Here is a 25,544-nt window from a genome sequence, read left to right as displayed (position 1 = left end):
GAGGGCAGCATCTTCTCCAGGCTCTGGGACTCACCCGTGGGGAGACAGCCTCCCTGGTCAGGCCACGCTGTTGAGACTACAGACCCCGAGGCACTCCCCTGGGATTCAGGCAGACGTGCAGCAAATGCCCCCCACCCCTGCCGGCCCTCCAGGAGCTGAGAAGGGGACCTCTGTGACTTCCCTGAGCGTACAAACCCCCCCAGCTCAATGACACGCTGTGTCTGTTTGCATAACCTCTATTTACCTGCTCTTCATCAGAGCCAGATGTAGAGAAATGTGAAGAAGAGAGGCCATGGGGTGATTGAAAATACCCCTGTGTTGCCCTTTATTTCTCACCACGCTATTTCTTTCCTAGTATTAGTCACTCAGTTGTGTCTGACACTTTGCGACCCCATGGACTGTAGCCCACCAGGCTCCTCTGTCCATGGAATTCTTCAAGCAAGAAGACTGTAGTGGGTTGCCATTTCCCTTCTCCAGGGGATCTTCCAGACCCAGGGATCGAACCCAGGTGTCCTGGATTGCAGACAGATTCTTTACCATCTGAGCCTCCAGGGAAATCCATTTCTTTCCTAACTTTTTTTCTTAAAAGTTCACCAGGGAGGGTGACCAGGCGGGGAGGCAGTCGTGTGTGCAGCAGGCGGGGGGGCTAGGGGTGGCTGATGTGAAGGAGGACCAGGCCTGACCCCTATCCTGGGGCCCTCGGGTGCCAGCAAGATGGGGAGGAGGGGAACTGGTCTGTGTGCAAAGTCTGGACCATCTACGCTTCCTTTCACGGCGAGAAACAGTAATCCCTCCCACTTCTGAAAGTCTTCTTTGAGAATGGCCGTCAGAGCCACTTTCGTTTTTTTAATATTCTTGGTGAAGGGCCGTCTTTGCCTTTGAAAGATGGATTTCCTTTTTGTAAAGAGATCTTTTGGGGCCAGTAATGTTTGGGGTCAGGAGTTGAGACGAAGCTGCACTGGTAGAAACCCACAAGCGTGCCGTTGGGTAGGGACAGGACACAGGCTCACCCGCGGCTCAGCTCGCGGCTTTGGCTGCAGCAGCTGCTCATTCCTTCTCCACCCTGGGTGCTCAATGGCATCCTTCTGACATGACTTCATCATCCACACAGTGAGGTCCGGGACAGTTGATGGTTTTCCTACTTTGACTCCTAGTGGAGGGTGGAGGGTAAGACACTTGGTTGTTCAGTCGCTTAGTCGTGTCCAACTCTTTGCAACCCCATGGACTGCAGCACGCCGGGCTTGCCCGTCCTTCACCATCTCCCGGAGCTTGCTCAAACTCATGTCCATTGAGTCAGTAATATCATCCAACCATCTCATCCGCTGTCGTCCTTTTCTCCTCCTGCCTTCAATCTTTCCCAGCAATGGCATCTTTTCCAATGAGTCAGCTCTTCACATCGGTGGCCTAGCATTGGAGCTTCAGCTTCAGCATCAGTCTTTCCAATGAGTATTAGGGTTGATTTCCTTTAGAACTGATTGGTTTGATCTCCTTGCTGTCCAAGTGACTCTCAAGAGTCTTCTTCAACACCACAGTTTGAAAGTATCAATTCTTTGGTGCTCAGTCTTCTTTATGGTCCATCTCTAATATGACTACTGAATAAACATAGCTTTGACTGTACTATGTATGAAAAGTTAGCTGATGAGAACCCACCATATTACACAGGGTGCTCTGCTCAGCGCTCTGCTGTGATGCAGAGCAGATAGACACATATACATGTAGACGTGTGTACAGATGTATACTTGCGGCTGGTTCACTCTGCTGTATCACAGCGGAAACTAACGCAACACTGTAAAGCAACTAAACTCCAATTTAAAAGAAAACTGATTTCAGACACTGTTAGATGGATTATAAAGACACAGAGTTTTATTTAACCCTTGTAGTAACTGTTGTAGGTTTGTGTCATCTCAACAAAGATACATTGAGGTCCTAACCCCCAGTATTTCTGATTGTAATCTTACCTGGGAATCAAGTCACTTACCTGGGAATCAGGTCACTTACCTGGAAATCAAGTCACTTACTTGGGAAATCAACTCACTTACCTGGGAATCAAGTCACTTACTTGGGAAATCAACTCACTTACTTGGGAATCAAGTCACTTACTTGGGAAATCAACTCACTTACCTGGGAATCAAGTCACTTACTTGGGAATCAAGTCACTTACTTGGGAAATCAAGTCACTTACTTGGGAAATCAACTCACTTACTTGGGAATCAAGTCACTTACTTGGGAAATCAACTCACTTACCTGGGAATCAAGTCACTTACTTGGGAATCAAGTCACTTACTTGGGAAATCAACTCACTTACCTGGGAATCAAGTCACTTACTTGGGAATCAAGTCACTTACTTGGGAAATCAACTCACTTACCTGGGAATCAAGTCACTTACTTGGGAATCAAGTCACTTACTTGGGAAATCAACTCACTTACCTGGGAATCAAGTCACTTACTTGGGAATCAAGTCACTTACTTGAGAATCAAGTCACTTACTTGGGAAATCAAGTCACTTACCTGGGAATCAGGTCACTTACCTGGGAATCAAGTCACTTACCTGGGAATCAGGTCACTTACCTGGGAATCAAGTCACTTACCTGGGAATCAGGTCACTTACTTGGGAATCAAGTCACTTACCTGGGAATCAGGTCACTTACCTGGGAATCAAGTCACTTGGGAATCAGGTCACTTACCTGGGAATCAAGTCACTTACTTGGGAATCAAGTCACTTACCTGGGAATCAAGTCACTTACCTGGGAATCAGGTCACTTACCTGGGAATCAAGTCACTTACTTGGGAATCAAGTCACTTACCTGGGAATCAGGTCACTTACCTGGGAATCAAGTCACTTACTTGGGAATCAAGTCACTTACCTGGGAATCAGGTCACTTACTTGGGAATCAAGTCACTTACCTGGGAATCAGGTCACTTACCTGGGAATCAAGTCACTTACTTGGGAATCAAGTCACTTACCTGGGAATCATGTCACTGCAGGTGTACTTAGCTGAGGTAGAGTCGTACTAGAATCGGGAAGACAGAGACACACGGGGAGGATGCTGTGTGACAACAGAGGTGGAGACTGGAGTGATGTGTCTCCAAGCCAAGGGCTGCCAGCAGCCACAGAAGCCAGAAGAGCAAGGAAGGGACAGAGCCCTGCGGACACCTCGATTTCTGTCTTCTGGCCTCTGGACTGTGGGGGAACCCTCTTCTGATGACCCGGTTTGGGGCGCTCTGGTGCAGGCAGCCGCAGGAAGCCGACGCAGGGACCGGCCGTGGTCAAGTGATGAGGGTCAGCAGACCAGAAGCTGGGCTCTGTGAGTCAAGGCCGGCCCCTGATCTCCGCGTCATGAGACCACCGTCCGTGAGGGCGGGGCTGTGGGGCTCAGATGGCCCTCACCTTGTCCGGCGGGGAGAGGAGGCCGGGCCTGAGGCCATCGCAGCTGCTGCTGTCAAGTTCCCGGTGACTTGCGCACAGACCCCTTGGAGATTTTCGAGAGAGCAGTTTGGGTGGCGGGGAAGGGAAGGAAGCTGTGCTAGGAGCTGAGGGTTGAAGACACTGACCTTGTTTTACCGCATTTGGGCCTGAAGGGTAGGCCAGCTCAGGGCATGGTCTCTGTGTTCATCCACAGCCCCCAGGGGGCTCTGGCCCCTCGCTGAGGCCGCGTTGGGGCCACGTGATGGGGTTTCCATCAGGGGCTGACAGTTCTGGGCAGATGGGAGGTGTTCCATCTGCAGCTGCAGGGCTGGAGGCACAGAAGGTGGAGGTGATGGGGCTGCAGGAGGCAAGAAGCCGGATCTGTGCCCTGGTGAGGGGGAGGGGGCGCACATGGTCAGGCCCACCATCTTGCTTGTGTGAGACTGTGACGTGAGCGGGAGAGAAACCCTTCTGAGGTCACACTGCCAAGAACCCCGGGCTCTGATCCTACTGTGGCATCAAGTGAGGCCATCCTGACCCGGGCGGGGGGACGGAAGCAGATGGGTGCTAAGGGCTGGCTTGTTGGCTTCACGACAGGAGAGACCTGGATGCACTTCTAGGCGGAGCAGAGATGCACGGGCCTGTGAGACGGGCCTCCAGGCTTGAGTTGTAGACAATCTGATAATCCAGCGGGGACATGCTGGCTTCCACGTCCCTGGCCTCAGGGTGAACCAACGGGATGTAAGTGGAACCCTGAAAGGGATCAAAGCAAAGGCGCCTCCTCCCCGCCCACAAAGAGGGATGTCCGCCGGCTGATTCACCTCCCCTCTTCCTCTGTGGTGAGAGGCCATGGCTTCCAGGGCACCTTGGCGTCTAGGGACCATGGCGGACAGAGAGGACGGCGGGCCGCCGGGGGGCAAGGTCACGGAGCACGGTATTTTAGGTAATAGATGTCCTGATAGTTTAATCTCTTTTACATTGTGTGTTTGTTTCGGTTATGATGTCATTAATGCACCCTAATGACAGAGGTGGCAGAGGTGACGTTTGTCCAGATGGCAATTAAGGCAAAACTGGAATATTCCAGAATATTCCAGACCCAGGGCTGGCGGGGAATGGGGGCAAATTGGCGCTCGGACAAACCTGAATCCCTCACCACCACCACCACCACCCACCCCCCTCCCCGTGCTAAGAGGGGAAACGGGATACATAAGGAGGAGGTGGGGGCTGGGTGGTTTGGGGCAATTCGTGGTGAGGGATGAATACTGCTAAGTGACCACGACTGAGCCAGAGGAGGGGCCAAGTGCAGGTTAGCAAAAAGCCTCATTATCCATGCCAGCACCCTCCCTACCCCACCCACCAGCCTTTTTCCTCCAAAACTCTCCCTTGGCCCACTAAATAAGCTAGCAAGCTCATCAGGCCGCCTTTGGGTGATGTCTTAGATCTGAGTTCTGCCTCTGTAAATTCACTTTTTCTAGGTTTTCTCTGTACCATTCCTTCCACATGGTTTTTTTTTTAATCGTTTTTTAATGGATACAAATGAACTTCTTTTTGGTTTATTTGTTTATTTATGGCTTCCTGGGTCTTTGCTGCTGCACTGGGGTTTCTCCCTAGCTTTCTGCACTCCCCAGGGGTGGTGTGTGGATGTCTCATTGTGACGCTTCTCCTGTTGCAGAGCACCGGCTCTAGGTGTCGGGGCTTCAGCTTGTGGGCTTGGCTGCCCCGAGGTAGGTGGGAACTTCCCTGACTAGTCGAACCGGTGTCCCCTGCATTGGCAGGCAGATTCTTAACCACTGGACCACCAGGGAAGTCCTGCCTTCTTTTTTTTTTTTTTCAAGTTTGCCTTTGAAAAGCTTCCATGACTTGAGGCTCTGATGGGGTGGCTGTCCCCGCTCCTGCAGATTCCCTTGGGGGCAGCCGGTCCACCAGGAAGCGCAGAGCAGAGGAAGAAAGTCCGCATTAAATCTCTCCCACATTCGAGACAAGACGGGGTGAATGTGAGTCCGCCTTTCACCTTTCTCTCCTGAATGCTTCTTGGAATCTGATTTCCCACAGAAAAATGGGGCGGGGGCAGGGGGCAGCTCTGGGTCCTGGGCGCGGAGGGGGGAGGAGGGGTGGGGGGAGTGGGAAGGGGAGGGGCGGAGGCCTGGGAACAGCCCTGCAGGCCTGCAAAACTCCGGGGCTTTTCCGGCTTTGTGTCCGAGTGACCGCTAGAGGGAGATAGAGCCCCTTGTGTGAACCCAGGGGACGCGGCTGGACCCGCGGTTCCTGCCTGGGTTTCCCCGTGCTTAGTCACCGTCGTGTCCGATTCTCTGCGACCCCCGTGGACTGTAGCCCGCCAGGTTCCTCTGCCCATGGGGATTCTCCAGGCAAGAATCCTGGAGTGGGTTGCCATGCCCTCCTCCAGGGGATCTTCCCCACCCAGGTCTCCTGCATTGGCAGGTGGATTCTTTACCATCTGAGCCGCTCCCAGACAGAAAAAAAAGTGGGTGTTACAAAGCAGGAAGCGGATCTCACCCCTGACCAGCCTGACCCGGCCTTTTACAGGGGAGCAGTCTCACACTGAATATTCGTTCGGTCCTTATTTGATGAGAGGTTGCTGAGATCCTGGGCACAGGGACAGTGCACAGGTGAGGGAGACGCTGAGAGAACTGTTGCTCCAAGAGCGAAACATGGGGAGAGGGGATGGCTCTTTAATGCAGGACCTTCAGGAAAACTGATGAGGGAACATCTGAGCAGAGGGGGGATGGAGCCAGGTGTGGCCAGGCAGGTGCATGAGGCAGGTGTGTGGGGCAGGTGGGGTGGGGACAAGGCGTGCCTGGCCATGGGGACAGCAGTGGAAGTGTCCAGAAGCTGGGGCGGCCTCCGAGCCTGCAGGGAGCAGGAAGTGTGGCTGGAACCACATGGGGAGGGACAGGGAGGGCCGGTCAGGGCTGGGGGCTGCAGGCCAGCCCAGGACCCCATGGAGTGGTCCAGGGGGGTGTCGTGGGGGAATGACTTGCTCCATGGAGGGGTTCATCTGGCTGCTGTGCAGAGAGAGATGGTGGACGCAGAGGCGGGGGCCTAGCCGGGGCCGCTGATATAGACCTGGATGTCAATGACCACTTCCTCTGAGACGTCCTCCCACCTGGCCTTCTCCAGAAAGCCTCACCTAACTGTTCTCACATGGAGCGGTCTGCCAGGCTCTCAGATAAAATTTAAGTTATATCTTAACTTTCCCCATCACCCTCGGGCTCAGACCAACTCTCGGGGAAGGTTGCATTATGGACGTTCAAGGCTGCGTCCTCTGGGGGTCGCGGGCACGTTTAGCATATAAATGAGAAGGGGCTCTAGCATCACAACCAGGGCCAAGGGAGTCCCTGGCGGTCCAGAGGTTAGGGCTTCCCCTGCAGCGACACAGGTTCCCTCCTGGGTCAGGGACTTAAGATCCCATGTGCTTCCTTGCAGCCAAAAGGAAATAAAAGTTAATAGTGATTCCAAAAAGCAAAAACAAAACAGATGTGACAGATGCTTTTTTTGGAAGCAGTGGGCTTCCCAGAACCCACAATCGATCGAGCTATGTCAGCTGCAGCCCAGCGGGGAAACGGGAGGCCGGGGGCATTCAGCGAGGCCGCAGAGCATTGTCACAAACCTGGTCTGAAGCTGCTTTGTTGCGGCCCGCAGTCAGAAGTACATTTTATATCGTAACCCAGCACAGTCACACGGACGGCTAAAAACCATTTCTCATGAAACAATATTTACCCTGGCCTCTGTGCACTGTTGTCGACTCGACTCTCATTGGGTTGGTGGTACCAGCATGTCGTCTCTGACCCACACGGCGGGGTGTCCAAGGGGGCAGGCGTGGGGGCTGCGTTTGCACTTTGGGAAATGCCACCCTAGATGGTCACAAACAGCAGGACGGGCGTGGATCGCCCGCCTGCAGAGCGAGGAGTCTGGCTGGGAACTTCGGGGCCCAGAGAACCCCAGGGGTTGGAAGGACACGCTGAGGGCTTTGCCAGAGATGCCAGATGCTGGAGGTTTGAACTTGTTTCTCAGGACCAGCTCACAGCCATGACCCAGGCCATGTGTACTTCGAACACCCCGAATGTATTTACTTTTCTGTTCCTAGTTAAAATATTAACGTTCTATTGTGGGTGACCGTGATTCTGGGTTATTTACATCTCGCTTCTTCAAACCCCTGCTCCTGGTGTGTGGGTCTGATCAAAGGATGTAAGGAGAGCCGTTTGAAATGCGAATGAGCTTCCCAGGAGGTTTATTGAACTTGTGAAACTTGTATCCTTTCTTGCTCCTCTCTGTGTTGGATCACAGACCGCTCTTCTTTTCTCTCCCAGCAACTGGAGTTTATTTTTCAAATAAAAGTCTGTTTTCCCATAAAATGCCAAGAGTTTTGTACTGTGTGTACAAAACTGTGTGAACTTGGGCTTTTAAGCTTTTAGTTTGGAGCCTCCGAGTCTCCGATTCACATGCCAGGGCTCAGGGCCTATGTGCCCACTTCTAGATCAGGGTCAGACGTGGGGGATTTCGTTCCTGGTACTTGGGTCTGGACATCAAGGCCTCAGAACCTCCATGCCAACACCAGTCCTCTCTTGGAGAGGCTATTTCGGTGACCAGCAGGTTGGAACTGCTCTATCAACATGGCTTTGATGATGCCATCAAGTTTTTACTTAAAAAAAGTTAGTTGGAGTAGGACGCTTAAAACTTGTTAACGCAAAACACAGTTCTTCCTGGAGGTTTCTTAATTAAATCCTTTTTAAAAAGGCCTATCATAAATATCCAAAATCACTGCAGATGGTGACTGCAGCCATGAAATTAAGACGCTTACTCCTTGGAAGAAAAGTTATGACCAACCTAGACAGCATATTAAAAAGCAAACACATTACTTTGCCGACAAAAGTCCATCTACTCAAAGCTATGGTTTTTCCAGTGGTCACGTATGGATGTGAGAGTTGAACTATAAAGAAAGCTGAGAGCCAAAGCATTGATGCTTTTGAACTGTGGTGTTGGATAAGACTCTTGAGAGTCTCTTGGACAGCAAGAAGATCTAACTAGTCCATCCTAAAGGAAATCAGTCCTGAATATTCATTGGAAGGACTGATGTTGAAGCTGAAAGTCCAATACTTTGGACACCTGATATGAAGAACTGACTCATTGGAAAAGACCCTGATGCTAGGAAAGATTGAAGGCTGGAGGAGAAGGGGATGACAGAGAATGAGATGGCTGGATGGTATCACCGACTCAATGGACATGAATTTGGGTAAACTCCAGGAGTTGATGATGGACAGGGAGGCCTGGCGTGCTGCAGTCCACAGGGTCGCAAAGAGTCGGACACGACTGAGTGACTGAACTGAACTCAATTGGTAAACTCTTCCTATAAAAGGGAAGTGAAAGTTGCTCAGTCCTGTCTTACTCTTTGCGACCCCATGGACTGTAGCCCTCTGTCCAGGGTCCTCTGTCCATGGAATTCTCCAGGCAAGAATTACTGGAGGGGGTAGCTTTTCCCTTCTCCAGGGGCTCTTCCCCACCCAGGGATCGAACCCAGGTCTCCCACATTGCAGGCGGATTCTTTACCATCTGAGCCACAAGGGAAGCCCTTGCTATAAAGGCCAAATGGGAAATGTTTTAGGGCATGTGGACACCAGGTCTCTGCTGCCATGACTCAGCCACAGACAAAATGTAAGCTGTGTCCCAGTGAATCCCTATTTGCAGAAGCAGGCAGTCAGCAGGGCTGGCCCCCGTTTTAATGGATGGTGGCCATCTCGGTGTCCCCTTTTTGACCCCTCAGTGCCTCCTCTATCTGCTCGAGTGAAAATCTGGTCTTGCTACATCCTCCATGCTCTGGCCCTGGGCTGGCTCTGACCGCAGCCTGTACTGCCCCCCTGGCCTCCTGCCTGCTGGGTCCTCAGAGGTGCCTGGCTGTCAAGGACCAGCCCCTCAGCCCACTCTGGGCAGCTCTGAGGGTTGTCCTTGCTCTGATCTTTCTGGGTGGGGGCGCCTGGCTGGGTCTCTGTGGCCTCTGCACTTCATCCCCACCCAGTCCTCCTCCTCCTGCTGGGGATGTTGATCCTGAGAGCGTCCCTAAAGCACACCCTGCCGCCGTCCATCTCAGGTATTGTCCCGCCCTCTGCTCTCGCCCTGATGTCCCACTTGACAGTGGCCGTTGGAGGGAAGACAGGGCAGACTGGATGCGGAGATGAAGAGGTACACAGGCCTGGAGACAGGATCCGGGCTCGGGGTGAGGCTGCACGTGAGCTGGCAGAGGAGGCAGGCCCCAGGGCTGCCGGCGGCCACTGGTCCCCACGGCCCTGGCCCCACTGGTTGTTTGCGATCTGGAGTCACACGAGTCCTACCCTGCACGTGGCTGAGTGAGACCCTCCCTGCCCGGTCCCGGGGCTCAGGGCCCCATCCTCGGTCCACCGCCCAGGCCGGAGCCCTCTGGATCCAGGCAGCTGCTGAGGTCCGGATCCCGTGGCTCTGCAGACTTCAGAAAAAAAACGTGACTCATCCTGCCTGCCCGCAAAGAAAGGAAAAGTATGTGTGGCATCCGAGTTTCCTGAAAAGTTCAGCCAGCGCATGGCAGAGTTATGTGGCTGGGCACCCTCGTGGTCCCTGGAGGGAGCGCCCTCTGCTGGCCACCACGCAGAGAAACGCAGCCCAGCCCGCTTGGGTCCGGCTGCGGGGCACGGCCATCAATGCCGTCATCTGGGAGAAGCTACGGGGAAAAACCTCCTTTCCCTCGGCAAACTGTAGAGCTCTCTGGGTCTCTCAGCGCTGCTCCGGTGATGGTTCTACACCATGCGACACAATAAAAGGAGATGCCATCAAACCCTGGATTTTTTTTTTTTAGATAACATTTCTTTTAAATTAATTTATTTTGGCTGCATCAGGCAGCAGCAAGTTCTTAGTTCCCCAACCAGGGATGGATCCAGTCCTCCTTGCACTGGGAGCATGGAGTCTCAACCACTGGACCACCAGGGAGGTCCCTACATTCTGTGTATTTATTTTGGGCCGTGCTGGGTCTTCCTTGCTGTGAGGGTTTTTTCTCTAATTGAGGCAAGCAGGGGCTGCTCGCTAGTTGCGGTGTGCAGGCTTCTCACTGCGGTGGCTTCTCGTTGGGGAGCCCAGATCGGGGATCAGGGATTGAACCCATGTTCCCTGGTGGCTCAGCTGGTAAAGAATCCACCTGCAATGCGGGAGACCTGGGTACCCACCCACTCAAGCATTTTGGCCTAGAGAATTCTATGGACCATGCAGTCCATGGGGTCGCAAAGAGTCGGACACGACTGAGAGACTTTCACTTCACTTTCCTGCATTAGCAGACGAATTCTTTACCACTGAGCCACCAGGGAAGCCCATCTCTGACTATTGCTTAATTTCTCTTTAAAAAATCACGTTTTATTTTGAAAATCTCAAGCTTGTATAAAAGTTACAAGGACAGTAGAAAGCGTTCTCCCACCCGTTTCATCTAGATGCCCCAGTGTTAACGTTTTGTGACCACATTTGCTTATATCCGCTCCCACCTCTCAGTAAAATATGTATTTGTGTGTGTCTATATGAAATCTGAACCATCAAGAGGAAGCTGCCGTCACAATGTCCCCAGCCCCTAAATACTTCGTCTCTTAAAAACAGGGACATACTTCCAACTGCAGTTTAATTATCAAAACCAGGAAATTAACATTAATACAACTGTCTTCGCTAAGCTGCAGACTGTATTCTCGGTTCACAGGTTGTCTCGGTGACGTTTTCAGAAGAGGAAGCCCATGTCACACCCTGTATTTGGGTGTCCCTTCTCCTCCTCGATTTGCTGCCCCCAATCTTTTTTCTTTGTGACATTTTTCAAGACCACACACAGACTGTCCTTCCCTCTGGTTTGTCTGATGTCTTTCCCTCTGGTTTGTCTGACGTCTTTCCCTCTGGTTTGTCTGATATCCTTCACTGTGGTTTGTCTGATGTTTCCTTGGGATTCAATTCAGGTTGGCTGGTTGGGCATGAGGCCATGTGTCCAGTGTCCTGTGCTGGCCTCACTGTGGGGAGCGTGGGACGTCATGATGATCTCTTCTGGGGGACACTAACCGATCACTTGGTTAGACGAGGTGTCTACCCCAGTTAAGAAAGTTATTCCTTTCCCCTTTGTAAGCAGTAAAGATTTCATGGGGAACTCCTTTAGAATTACGTAAATATCTTCTTTCTCATCCAGCTTTCACTTGCTGATTTTAGCATCAGTCATTATTCTGCCTGAATTATTACTGCGGTGGTGGGTGGGGTGTTTTCTTACATGATCATTAATTCTACATTGATTGGTTGGAATTTCTACGGAGGAAGAAATTTTCCTTTTTGCCTTACGTTTGTAGGCACGTAATTGATCACAGGCTCATGTTTTAGTCCACAGGTTTCAGTTTGTCCTTGTCCTGTTCTGATGTTCAGATTGTCCCGCTGGCCGGCAGGAGCCCCTTCGGGCGGGTCCCTGTGTCCTGGGTCTGTCCCCAGCAGCACACTCTTGTGGTTCAGTCACGAAGCTGTGTCCCTGCACGCACTTCTTATTTTCTGATGCAACGAAACTATCCAGCCTCACTGGAACTTTCCCTGCCCCAGTCCTGGAATCAGCCATTTCTCCAGACAGCCCTTGTTATTTTCAGGCGGTCAATAATATTTAGAAATAAGAGCTGAGGTATGTTCCTTGCAACTGAGATATCACAGCTTCTAGGCCTTCTCAGCAGACATGCCGGAAATGCGCTTAATTTAGGAGAGTGGTTAGATACGATAAAAAAGGTGCATTCACACGGTAGAGTGTTACATAGCTGTAAAAATACATAAGCATGGTATCTTTGAGCTGATATAGCAAGAAACATGAATAGAAGATTCTCAAGAGACATGAAGATGGCCCCTCAGCAGCACTTAGACATCAGTAGGAAACCTTTCCCTAAACCCAGGTTGTATTGGGTTGGCCAGAAATTTCCTTAAGGGATGACATTGAGCATCTTTTCACGTACATGTCTTCTTTGGGAAAATGTCTATCATTTTTAACTGGGTTGTCTTTTTGTTACAGGAAAACCTGAATGAGGTTTTTGACCAACCCAATAGAATTTACCAGTATTTTCCTACTGTAGTTGAACTCTTTTGTTCTAGAACTTTTTCATCACGCCAGCAGAAACCTCGTACCAATAACCATTGCTCCACACTCACCCTCCACTCAGCTCCTGGCCACACTGATCTGCTTTTTGTCTCTATGGATTTGCCTGATCTGGAACTTCCGCTTAAATGGAATCATACAAAATACGGCCTTCTGTGTCTGGTTTCTCTCACTGAGCATATTGTCTTGAAGATTTGTCCATGGTGTAGTGTGTGCCAGGACTTCCTTCCTTTTCATGAATAATATTCATGAAACTGGATAATATTCCGTCACGTGGACAGACCGCGTTCTGTCTGTCCATTCTTCCACTGGTAGACACCTGGGTGGTTTGCTCCTTTTGGCTACTGTAACCAGTGCTGCTGTGAACATTCATGCATGTTTTGTTTAGACACCTGTTTTCAGCTCTTTTGCGTAGATTCCTAGGAGTGGAATTTCTGGGTCATTTGATTATCCTGTTTAACGTGGTGAGGAATGATGTAACTGTTTTCCACTGTGGCCACACCGCTGTACATTCTCACCAGCAACGGATGCGGGTTTCACTTCTCCACATCCTCTCCAGCACTTGCTATTTTCCATCTGTTGTTGTTATCAGTACGTTGCCTTCCTAGTCCATCTGCAGCGGCATCTCACCGTGGTTTTGATTTGCTGTTGTTTAATGACATTGGGTATCTTTTCACGTACATGTCTTCTTTGGGAAAATGTCTTATCGTTTTTAACTGGGTTGTCTTTTTTGTTGTTGAATTGTAGGAGTTCTTTATATATTCTGGATGCTAGACACTTATCAGATATATGATTTGGAGATATTTTCTTCTTTTCTGTGGGTTTTTTCACTCTCTTAATAGTGTCCTTTGATGTGCATAAAAATGTCTTAGTATTTATTTATTTGACTACCTTGGGTCTTAGTTACGATATGTGGGATCTTTTATTTATTTATTTGACTGCACTGGGTCTTATTTCCGGCACACGGGGTCTTTAGATGCGGCTTGGGGACTCTTAGTTGTGACACATGGGATCTAGTCTCCTGAGCAGGGATGAAACCTAGGCTCCTGCATTGGGATTGTGGAGTCTTAGCCACTGGACCACCAAGGAAGTCCTGAAAATTTTTTAATTTCGATGACAGCAAGCTTTTGATGACCAAAATTACTTAGCTTGCTGCTCCTTGGTACCTGGCCCATAGACACCCTCAGACCTGTTGGCGTAAAGAATGGGGAGCAGGGCCCTGGGAGGTGCCTGCCCCTGACTGCGGGTCACTGATTCCAGGAATGAGCCTCTCCAGGGAGGATGAGAGGCCAGGCCGGGCCGATGGACGAGGGCATTGTTGCAGGGTCCCTTGCCTCGTCAGGAAAGGCTGGCTGAGGGTCTGACGGTCCCTTAAAGCCTTGAGTGAGGGGAGAGAAAAAACAGCAAGTTCTCTGGAGCATCTGTGTCTGAGTTTTGTCTTCCAACCCTCAGGAAGCTTTCCTGCTTGACCGTAGGGAGTCCGGTTTCCTCCGAGCATTTCTGTTTGGTGGAGTGGGCTGGAAGGCCTCCTTCTCTGCCCATGCCGTCCTCCTCACTCTCTGACCCCGGAGGACCCCCAGCCAGCCTCAGGTCACCTAAAGGCCAGGAAGCTGGGCTCTAGAACGTTGGTGAATGGCAAGTTCTCTTAGGTTGTCCCCAAGGACAGGTTGGGCTAAAACGAGAGCCGATGGCCTGGGAGAGGTGCTGGTTCCAACAGTGTCCCTCATCTTTGTTTTTTTAAGCATTTGCTAGAACAATTGCCTTAAAAGGTGCTTTGCTGATTTTTTTTTTCTGTTGAAACTAATTGCCATTTGTTCGATTTTGTTGTTGTTTTTCTTTTGTTTTCTCTTCTTTACATTTTAGTTTTCAGTGAAGTAGTTCAATCACATGGTTTTCAAAACAATAAAAAATCAAGGAATGCAAAATGATCCGTATGGAAAGGTCCCAGCCCCACTCCTCCAAAACCTCATAAAGGACCTCTTTAAATTATGTCCATCTTCCACTATTGTACAGTTTACTGGTGGCAAACCTTGCCTGCGGTCTTATCACAGTGGGGGATGAATACTCTCTTCCCCACATCTTCCTCAATTTCCCTCTGTTCTCCTTTTTTTTTTAATTAATCAATCTTTTCTTTTTATCACCCCCTCAGGAATCTTTTTAGGCATTTTTAATCACCCCCTTACAATTTTAATAAAACAAATATACTACATATTATTTATGTGTTGCATGAAACTGTGCTTTATATATAAAAAGAGGCTGTCCCCCCACCACCCCTAAGCCAGTTTTCACCCTCTTAGAGACAATATTGCCCCCAAGGAGAATGATGCCGTCAGTGGGATTTGAGGTGAGAGATGTCAGTGATTATGGTAAGATCTGATTCACTGGGGGTGAGGCCCATCTGAATCAACAAACGATCTAAATTATAGGACTTTTTTTTTAATATTTGGTCAACCTCGAGAAATGAACCAGCCACGGAAATGAACTTCCTAGACATCAGAAACGTAAGCCTTTGAGCACCCAAACCTGCATTTTTCAAGTGTTTGGTGCCTCAGACACTTTGCAGTTTTCTTATTTGAAAGATACTAAATATCATCTCACTCTTTATCGATGACCTGGGGTCCTGACCAGATTCCCTGGGATGGACGCATCCCACTGCCCCTGAGGTGTGAAGACTGTGTGTAGACTTATGGACTGAAGGACTTTTTTTGTAACTTTTGCCTACGTAACTTTTGCCGCGTGACACGTGGGATCTAAGTTCCCTGACCAGGGATCGAACCTGCACCCTCTGCGTTAGAAGTGGAGTCTTAACTGCTGGGGTACCAAGGAAAGACTGAACTTCCGGCCACCCTGCCCCTGATCCTTCCTTCCGCGTTCTCACTGCATGCTTTGCGGTGGAGTTTTGCCTTGAACAGCACCCAGGCTCTCCCTGATCGAAACTTGCTGCTAAGAAACTGGAGTTCTTTATGCGTGTTGTTTGAAACGAGTAAATGATCAGGAGGAAAGTCCCTTGGCTCCCCATTCGAGAAGTGCCGTGCCTTTGGCTCGTGAGTGGGGTTTCTGTCCGAGCACCTCTGACTCAGTTCAGCTGGAAGAGGAACTGCAGACACGTGGTGCTCCCAGTTCAAGTCCAAGTGCCCCACACTGTCCCCCGTGCAGAGCCCGGGCAGCCAGCCCTGCGCCAGCTGCCACTGAGCAGAGGTGGCCTCAGAGACGGGCCCTCCAGGTGACACCCTGTGAGGCGCATGACAGCCCTCTGGGTTGGATTAAGGTCCTGACAGTGCTGTTTGGTGTTTAAAATGCTCGGGGGCTCACAGGGTATTTTTCCTACTTTAAAACCCTGTGACATGGGCTCAGGCTGTATTGTGATTTTTTTTTCTTATGGGAGAAACGAGGGAGAAGAAACAGCAGCTCAGAACTGACGCCCGTAACTGCGTTGCTGCGGGGTCTGACTCAAGTCTTATGAACCTTTCTGTGTATCGTCTCGTTGGGGAATATATGTCACGATTCAGAAGGGCCAGCTCAAGGCAAATCTCCACCCAGGCCTCATATTCTAAGCTAGTGGTTTCCACTGAAGGAAGTGCCGAAGCAGGAGGGCTTTTCCTACGTGCTCAAGTTGCTTCAGTTCTGTCCAACTCTTTGTGACCCCCTGGACTGTAGCCCGCCAGGCTCCTCTGTCCATGGGATTCTCCAGGCAAGGATACTGGAGTGGGTAGCCATGCCCTTCTCCAGGGGATCTTCCTGACCCAGAGATCGCACCTGCCTCTCTCGTGTCTCCTGCATTGGCTGAAGACAGATTCTTTACCATGGCGACACTTTTCAAATTTCTCCTGAAAGCCCTGGATTCCAGAAAATGGAGACGGTGCCTGGTTGCCTGGGAGACGAGGGGCCGGGTGGACCACAGTCTGGCTTTCTGCCGAGCCTGTGAGTTCACTGGTCTTCACCCTTGCACAAGGGTTTTACACATTCCGGTAGCCCTCTGACCTCCCTAAGACATAACTTAGAGGAAGAAGTAAACAGAAAAGCCAGACGCTCGACCTCTAGACGCTATGGAATCTGGTGTTTGCAAGCCTTGCTCTGTGACCTTGAATCTGGGGTTCACCCTGGGGCCAATTTGAAAGCTTTTGTCTTTGGTGCCATCAGAGCCTTTGGCCTGGCGAGAGACCCCCGGGGGACTACAGGGCCCACGAGAAGGGACTCAGTGAGGCACACACTGGGTCCTTCCGTGGGGCATTAGATTTTAAGATCACCTGGGGATTCCCTACTGTTGGGGTGCTGTACTTTGGCGTGCTAAAAATCACGACTGCCATTGGTGTTTGCTTTTTTCTGTCCTTTTCGGTATTTGTTTAAATCAAGCTACCCCCGATGTCACTGGGCTTAGATGCCACTGGCGTGACTTGAACTATTCCAAGTTGAGGTGGTTTGTCTTTGCCAGAAAAATCACCCTCTTGTCACTCAGAGTTCCGGGAGAAGCCGAGAGGCGTATGTGACGGTGGGTGTGCTGGGCGACACATGGGCGCCCGAGTTGGGGCGGGGACGGTCGCCCGGGAGCCTCGGCCTCACAAACAGCTCTGGGGACGAGGAAAGGAAGCCCCGGGGACGTGACACACAGTCTCACTCAGAGTCAAGTGCCGCCGTGACCTTTAGAACTTTCCATGAAATCCGACACGGTATTTTGCAACCAGCCGGAGAGCGCCAGCAACTCTGTGCTCCCAGGCGAGCGGCCCGCCGCTCTGAGGTACCCCCCCCCAGCCCCAAGAGCCTCTTACATAACTGGGGTTTGGTTTGGCCCGCGGCCTCTCAGGGGTCCTGTGCTTTTCAGGTACCACCACGTGACCCGCAAAGCTTCCGAGTGCATTGGCAGTGGGTCTGTCTTCCTTTCCTTTTCCAACATTGAACCCAGAAGAGGCAGCCCGGCAGGGCGGGGTGGGTGGAGGGGTCCCGAATGCCATGAGATGAAAGAGTGAAGTCGCTCACTCACGTCCGACTCTTTGCGACCCCATGGACTATACAGCCCGTGGAATTCTCTAGGCCAGAATACTGGAGTGGGTAGCCTTTCCCTTCTCCAGGGGATCTTCCCAACCCAGGGATCGAACCCAGGTCTCAGGGGGGAGCAAATCAGCAGGGTGCCAGCCCAGCTGTGCCGCTGGTCCCCAGGGGGAATCTTGGGCAAATCATTTCGCTTCTCTGAACCTCTGCGCGTTTTGCTTCTTAAACCGAGTCGTGAGGGCTGGCCTCCCTGCCTCACGGCGTGGCCAAGGAAAACTTTGGGAAGGCCCTGGTCTACACGGGGTGCGCCTGCCTGCCGGCAGCCCTCCTCAGCCCTGCAGGCCTGGACCGGGGGCCCAAGGTGAGGGTGTGTCTGGACATGGGCGTGACAAGCAGGACAGGTCTGCACGGGGTCTCAGCCCCTCACCCCAGCCTCTCATCCAGGCCTCCGGTGACCGTCTCGGTGAAACGGAGTAAACAGGCTCCACCCAGGTGTCGGCTGCGGGCCCGGGAGGCCCGTTCCCACAGCACAGGGGACAGAGGCCGAACCAGGAGGCAGCTCTGTCCGGTAAAGGGATCCACCCTGGGCTTCCTGCCGGATCCCCGGCAGAACTTGTCAACTGGCCGTGTTGACACTGTGGTCGATGCTCAGCATCCTTTGGCCCCTCCACCTGCCCATCCCCAGCATGTGCAGCTGAAGGCCCTGACTGCAGAGACAGTGGCCGTGGAGACAGGCCCACTGTCCCCACCCCCATCAGAAGGCCAGGCCGGCCAGGCTCCCCGAGGAGCAGTCCACCCTCCCCTGGATTCCCAGCTGTCACGCAATAATAACAGTAAGGAGAAATGAGAAATGTTCAAGGCCTGAACCTCCCTTGGCGGTGGAGCCTGCTCTGAGTGCTGAGTGGTGTTCTACTCTCCCGGAGTAGAAGTTCACTCAAACTCGTGTCCATCGAGTCGGTGATGCCATCCAACCATCTCATCCTTGGTCACCCCCTTCTCCTCCTGCCCCCAATCTTCCCCACCATCAGTGTTATTTCCAGTGAGTTAGCTCTTCACATCAGGTGGCCGAAGTATTGGAGCTTCAGCTTCAGCATCAGTCCTTCCAATGAACACCCAGGACTGATCTTCTTTAGGATGGACTGGTTGGATCTCCTTGCTGTCCAAGGGACCCTTAGGAGTCTTATCCAGCCCCACAGTTTGAAAACTGCCCTCATTACATGGTCCTATTCCAGGCTTCCAGGTATAGCACCAACCAAGAAAGTGATTTGTATAATATGCTCCAGCAATACATTTTAAACACACTTTTTGGGACTTCCCTGGTGACCCAGTGGTTAAGATCCCACACTTCCGCTGCAGGAAGAGTGGGTTCGGTCCCCAGTCAGGAAACAAAGGTATCCAAGTGCCGCGCGGTGGGGCCAAATGAAATAAACACAGTTCCATCTTGGAAGCCACTGGTTCCTTCTTTTTCAGCCCTTCCCTTTAAAAAATCCCCCAAGTGCGGAAAGTATTCCATGAGGATGTGTTCTTGCCGGCTGAATCACGATCGCGTGAAGGGGGCTTCACCTCTTGTTCATTTGGGACCATCAGCTGCGGAAACTGTGACAAAGGGGTGTTTGGTCTTCCTGACAGTGGCCACCGCCCCCAGCCCCGAGGTCAGATGTCCTGAAGGAAGTGTCCTCGTCACTCAACCTGCAGCCTGAGTGTCGCCTCATCTTCTGTATTTGCACTCATCTCAGTTGTGCAAAAGTGTTGTCCCAAGTTAAGGAATTTCAGGCAAATACGAATCGAACAGGGAGACGCAGTGGTAAGAGAGCCGATTGTAAAATGTCTGGGAATTCTGCAAGCCCATCGGTGCCCATCGGTGCCCATCGGTGCCCTGAAATGGACCAAGGCGGAGGTTTACACCACAGCAAGTGGCAGAGCCTACAGTTCAGTCCTCCCGCCCCCCGCCCCCCCCCCCCCAGCATTTTCCACACGCCCTGCGTCTCCACCCCTGGAAGTCCAGTGTGGCCCCCCGCCCCCCCCAGCATTTCCCGCACGCCCTGGGTCTCCACCCCTGGAAGTCCAGTGCCGCCACAGCCTTCTTCTCTGCTCTTGGGTGAAGCTGACCCTGGGAAGAGCATTTTGAGTGAGATCAAAGGTACATGTCGGTGAAGTCCGAGTCTCGCCGGGGCCTTGTATCCGTAGTCAAGGTCGTCGTGTCTGGCATCATTTGTTTTGTTATTGTTGTTCAGTCGCTCAGTTATGTCTGACTCCTTGCGACCCCATGGACTGCAGCACGCCAGGCTTCCCAATCCTTTCTCATCTCCCAGGCTTGTCTTAGAGCTGCATTTAACCCGCTCCCCAGCTCTGTCCATCCAGAGCTCCCCAGGGTCCTGTGGGACAGAGAACTGTTCTGGGCCTCAAACGACTTTTTGCTCGATCAGGCCAGTTCTGCTGTGTCTTTTCAGAATATTCTGTAGCCATCTCAGTAACAGAACCGTGACCCCGAAGGACCCAGGGATTCTTTCCTCCACCCTGCCTGCACTGCACGTCCTGACTCTCCTCTCCGAAGGCGTCAAACGTTCCTACTGGACGAATCCAGAGGGGATGGAGCCCAGAGCTGGGCAGCAGCAGTGGGCTCTGGCCCTGCAGAGACTTGCTCAACTTTATTTTCTTTATTGGAGCATAGTTGCTTTACAATGTTGTGTTAGTTTCTGCTGCACAGCAAAGCGAATCAGCTCTACGTACACACATGTCTTCTCTTTTTCGGATTTCCTTCCCATTAGGTCACCACAGAGCACTGAGTAGAGTTCCCTGTGCCTACAATAGTTTCTCATTAGTCATTTATTTTATATTGTTGTTCAGTCACTCAGTCGTGTCCAACTCTGAGACCCCGTGGACCGCAGCACGCCAGGCTCCTCTGTCCTTCACCAACTCCCGGAGTTTGCTCAAACTCATGTCCACTGAGTCAGTGATGCCATCCAACCATCTCATCCTCTGTCTTCCCCTTCTCCTCCTGCCTTCAGTCTTTCCCAGCATCAGGGTCTTTTCCAACGAGTCAGTTCTTTGCATCAGGTGGCCAAAGTATCGGAGCTTCAGCATCAGTCCTCCCAATGAATATTCAGGACTGATTTCCTTTAGGATGGACTGGTTGGATCTCCTTGCTGTCCAAGGGACTCTCAAGAGTCTTCTCCAACAACACAGTTCAAAAGCATAATTTCTTCAGCGCTCAGCTTTCTTTAGTATTGATAGTGTATATATGTCAATCACAATCTCCCAATCCATTCCATATACCCATATATTTGTTCTCTATATCTGTGTCTCTATTTCTGCTTTGCAAATAAGTTCATCTCTACCATTTTTCTAGATTCCACATGTATGTGTTAATATACAATATGTGTTTTTCTGACTTCACTCTGTATGAGAGTCTCTAGGTCCATCCACGTCTCTGCAGACGGCACAGTAAGAGTTATTCAACTTTAAGTAAAATGGTGTTAGTAACATTTGCCCCATAGGCTTCTGGGAATGATGAAATAAATTCATATTCAGCACTCCAACTGACATATGGTAGGCACTCCCCAAACAATATTTATTATCTTGCTAATTAAAATATAATTCTTAGAGGACAGGAATGTCTTTGAATTTTTCGTAGCACTAATCCCCTCCATCAATATCTGTCCTGCTGGTTTGGTAGAGGTTTAATAACTACTTGGTGAGTGAACGGCTGTATAAACTATGAACAGAACCACTGGATGTGCCCAGGTTGCTGTTTATTTCCCACACGAATTTAAACTCATTCTTCCCTTTCAGTCGCTAAACTCTGAAGTGTTTTCTCCTTCTACATAGTCTCTCATATAGTATAAGAATCTTGCATTGCTTTAGACAAAGCCTTTCATTTTTCTTTTAGTCAAATATGGCTCTTTCTTACCAGAATTCTTGTTTAGCAATCTTTTCTAAGGAAGCTCTGCTTTGTTTCATTTTTAAACCAGAAGAACATTTCCATTTTTTTTTAATGCCAAATTGATTTTTTAATTTTTCAAAATATTTATTTATTTGTTTGGCTTGACTGGGTCTTACTTACAATACATGGGATCTTTAGTTGAGGCATATGGAGTCCAGTTCCCTGCCAGGGATAGAACCTGGGCCCCCTGCATAGGGAGTGCAGAGTCTCAGCCACTGGACCACCAGGGAAGTCCCTGAATTGATATTTTTAAAAAGAAAGTCTCTCAGTCATGTCCGACTCTTTGAAACCCCATGGCCTGTACAGTCCATGGAATTCTCCAGGCCAGAATACTGGAGTGGGTAGCCTTTCCCTTCTCCAGGGGATCATCCCAACCCGGGGATCGAACCCAGGTCTCCCACTGTATGCAGGCGGATTCTTTACCAGCTGAGCTACCAGGGAAAAGTTAGATTTCCTCTTTTAAAAAGAGAAAATCTAAATATGAAACTCCGAAACCTACCTTCTTAGACTTTTTCAGAGCTCAAGTTTGGGCTACCGTATTTAACACAGATAAGTCGGGGCTACCGTATTTAACACAGATAACAATCCACGAGTGCACTGGAGAACCCAAGTGGAGGTGGGTTTTGCAACTTGTTTTGTGACTTGTAGGTTCCTCCACAGGTGCAATGGGGGCCTGGCCTCTCCTCTCTTCTGCAGACCCGCCAGCCCTCAAGGCCAACTCATGCTCTGCTTTCCAAGCAGGGTCATGTGATTGCCCCTCTCCGTCTATCCTTTTGTGCTGATGACATTATTCATTCTGGCCACTGGCCATTGAGCACATTTCACTGTTTTATGCAATTAGTATTATAATTTTTCTTTGTCGCTCTGAGTCATTTTCACATAGCTTGAGGGCAAGACCTATTTCCTCTGTCCCTTCAATGCATCCTGCTACAAAGATTTGATCACTGGATCTCCGTCCGTCTCAGCAGAGAGAAAAGGCAGGGCAAAGAGCCATTAGATGTTCAGACTTCTGGAAGGAGATGAATTCCTGACATGAGCAGATCTCACCTTGGTTTGAAGAGGAAACTGGGACCAGAGACAAGGAGTGACTTTTTCAAGGTCACAAAGCTAATTAGTGGCAGGTCCCTTTAGTCTAGTGAAGGTGTCAGAAAAAGGAATTGAACATTTTCCCCTGTCTTTTTAAAAGTTTTATTTTTAGTTGCAAAACACATGTACACTAGAAGTTTTTTGTTTTTATTAGATCAGGGGTTTGGCTTAGGGGTCAAAGAAGTTGGAATTCTAAGCAATAGTTACAGGACTTGGAGCAAATCCCTTTTGGAGCCTCAGTTTCTCCATCAGTCATGGGAGGGGGTTGGATCACATCTCTAAAGTCCCCTCAGGTTCTACCATTCTGCAGTTCTTAGCAAGCCCCTGGTTCAAGCTGACATGAGCTCAAGACCCTCCTGGTGAGTCCCTGGGGACCCCATGTCCCCTCCTCAAAGGCAGTCACTGCTTCTTTCATCTCAGGGAGCCACGAGCTCAGATTCAGCAACTTCCAGCCCCGGGGACCTGCAGCTTCTTCAGCGAGAAGCAGCCGGAGCCTGCTGACCCCAAGGAGCCCTGGAACACATGAATCAAAATAGTTGTGTGATGTCATGTCATGATGGGAATGCGCTCTGGCCAACCGGTGCCAGGAATTGTCTGGACCGGGTGGTTTCCTTTTACAGTCTTTTTAAAGGGACCTCTGCAGACCCGCACATGACCGGCCGGCGTTGCCCTCCTCCCATCGCCTAGCTCGTCTTCCCTCCCTTTTTTTTTTTTTTTTTTTTCATTTTCAGGAGGAAAAAGCCCTGAGCGCCTGAGTGTGTGGCTGACCTTAACTATATAAACAGACCTGCCTGGGCTTCCGGAGCAGCTTCTTGCCTACTTAAGGGCAGCGGCTGCTCCGGCTTTGCCGTGGCCCCGGTGGGTGGGTGCAGAAGTGAGGACCACCCGGCCTGTCCAGCGGCTGCTGGCCCCGCGGGCGACCCCTCCGGCATTGGCTGGGGGACCCCAGGCTGTGGCCAGCGCGCGCGGGCGGCGTCTCTGAGCTCTTGGGCCCCACGCCTGCCAGCCCATGCGGCGCCCCTCCTGGCCCCCGGCCACCCGGGGCTGACGCTGCCCCCCGCGAGTCCTGGCATGCACACCTGGCCCGGCTCCCGCGGCGCCCCCAGCTCCCCATGAAGCGGTTTGGCAGCCTCAGGGGCAACAGAAAGCGCAAGGACCCAAGCCGGAGCACCGGGAGGCGGCAGTCGGAGCCCCATGGCCTTTGTGGTAGGACCCTTCCCTTTGCCCAGCCCTCTGCTGGTCCCAGGGCCAGTGTGTGTGTGTGTGTGTGTGTGTGTGTGTGTGTGTGCACGCGCACAGCCTCCCAGGTGACAGCTGTGTGCAGATACGGCTGTCAGGCAGAGGGGACAGATGGGGACATGTGTCCTTACGGACAGTCCTGCCCCCGCTGTCCCGGACGGCCCAGCAGTTCTTTCCCCCAGGCTGTTTTCTCTAACTGGCCCTGATGAGGTTGAGTGATCATTGGGACTGGCGTTCATTTCGGCAAAAGCAGCGGCCTGGGGACGAGTAAGAATGGACCGGGACTGTTGTTGACGTCTGTGAAGTACGAGATGTGTGTGTGTAGAGAAAACTAGCGCCGGAGATCACAGACGATGCCTTTCTCTCATCCCCTTGGCCCCACGGCTGTCATCGGGTGGTCAAGGGTTAACATGGGAGGGAAGAGTTAACGCCTGCCTTGATTTTTGTCCCCGGGGCTGGGGGTGGGGTGGGGGGAGAAGCTCGCTGTGTGATCTCCCTGGCTTCTGGGACCTTCTTGCAGCCTCTCCGGGTACAGGGGGTCGGGACCAGTGTGCTTGTGGGGTGAACCATCTACAGTTCAGTATTTCCAGTGACCTGCAGGTTTGAGGGAGGCACCCTGTCTGGCTGGAGTTGGGCAGGTGGATTTCAAAGCAGCCAGGGCTTCCCAGGGGCCTGGCTAGGGCCTGCCCGCTCAAAAGTAGGTGGTGGACTTCCTAAATTGGGAGTTTGCCTGCCCTGAAGGCTGCTGCTTGCAGAACATGGGTATTCCTGAACACTCTCCCGTAAGACAGAATAGCAGCCCCCTCACACAGCCCAGTGGTAGCAAAGATGGGGAAGCTGACAGGTGCACTAAACTGTGTTCCTTGGGTAGAAGGCGACATGGTAAGTGGCCAAAAATAATCATTTTGTGTAGTAAGGAAATTACTTTGGCAAAGCATCTTGGCAGTACGTGGAGACTGGAATATAGGCATGCGTGCGTGTTCAGTCTCTTCAGCTGTGTCCAACTCTTTGTGACCCCATGGACTGTAGCCTACCAGGCTCCTCTGTCCATGGGCTTCTCCAGGCAAGAATGCTGGAGTGGGCTGCCATGCCCTCCTCCAGGGGATCTTCCTAAACCAGGGATCGAAGTCAGGTCTGTCTGTACCTCCTGCATTGCAGGCAGATTCTTTACCGACTGAGCCAACTGGGAAGCCTAGAATATAGGCATGCCTCATTTCATTCCATTTTTCTTTATTTCTTTTTTTTTTTTTAACAAATTGAAGGTTTGTGGCTCCCCTGTGTTGTCAGATGATGACTAGCATTATATTGTAGCAGTGGGAATAAATATTTATATTTATATATAAATATGTTTATATTTACTACATTATTGTATGATCATTACTCATATATGCACTTGGAAACTGAGAAATCCGTGTGGCTCCCTTCACCATTCTGATATTCACTTTATTGCAATGGGTTGGAAACTGAACCTGCAGTATCTCCAAGGCCGTGCCTGTAGTAAGAAAAGAAAAAGGTAAACAGAAAACCTGCCAACATCGCTTGCTACACCCAGTTTAGCCAATTACTTCCGGAAGCGTCTAATGGACCTAGTGTGCCACTGATAACCCCCGGGAGGATGAGCAAAGGAGACAGCAGCTCTGAAATTCAGGGAGTTTTCAGTCTTGTGAAGGAATTAGACAGCAGTGTCTGATTGCACCGTGTGCAAAGGTGAATTGCTGGAGGAGAACAGTGCCTAGCCTGACACGGCAGGGGAGGAGGTG

General features: G+C 51.0%; 1 protein-coding gene across 4 annotated transcripts in view; it reads left to right on the top strand.

The window, feature by feature from the left end:
- PRKAG2 (protein kinase AMP-activated non-catalytic subunit gamma 2) overlaps window positions 1-25,544 on the top strand; it is a 309,748-nt gene that overhangs the window by 108,932 nt on the left and 175,272 nt on the right. The window contains exon 1 of one of the 4 annotated variants that reach the window (XM_055591313.1): window positions 22,730-23,751. The exons of the other annotated variants lie outside the window; for them this stretch is intronic. Within the exon in view, the coding sequence (XP_055447288.1) occupies window positions 23,658-23,751 (94 nt within the window). The 5' untranslated portion in view covers window positions 22,730-23,657. Of the gene's footprint in view, window positions 1-22,729; window positions 23,752-25,544 lie in introns of those variants that run through there. 4 annotated transcript variants of the gene reach the window in all.

Source organism: Bubalus kerabau, chromosome 8 (genome assembly GCF_029407905.1).
Source record: "Bubalus kerabau isolate K-KA32 ecotype Philippines breed swamp buffalo chromosome 8, PCC_UOA_SB_1v2, whole genome shotgun sequence".
Lineage (NCBI taxonomy): Eukaryota > Metazoa > Chordata > Mammalia > Artiodactyla > Bovidae > Bubalus > Bubalus kerabau.
This window is presented reverse-complemented; position numbering and strand designations above follow the sequence as displayed.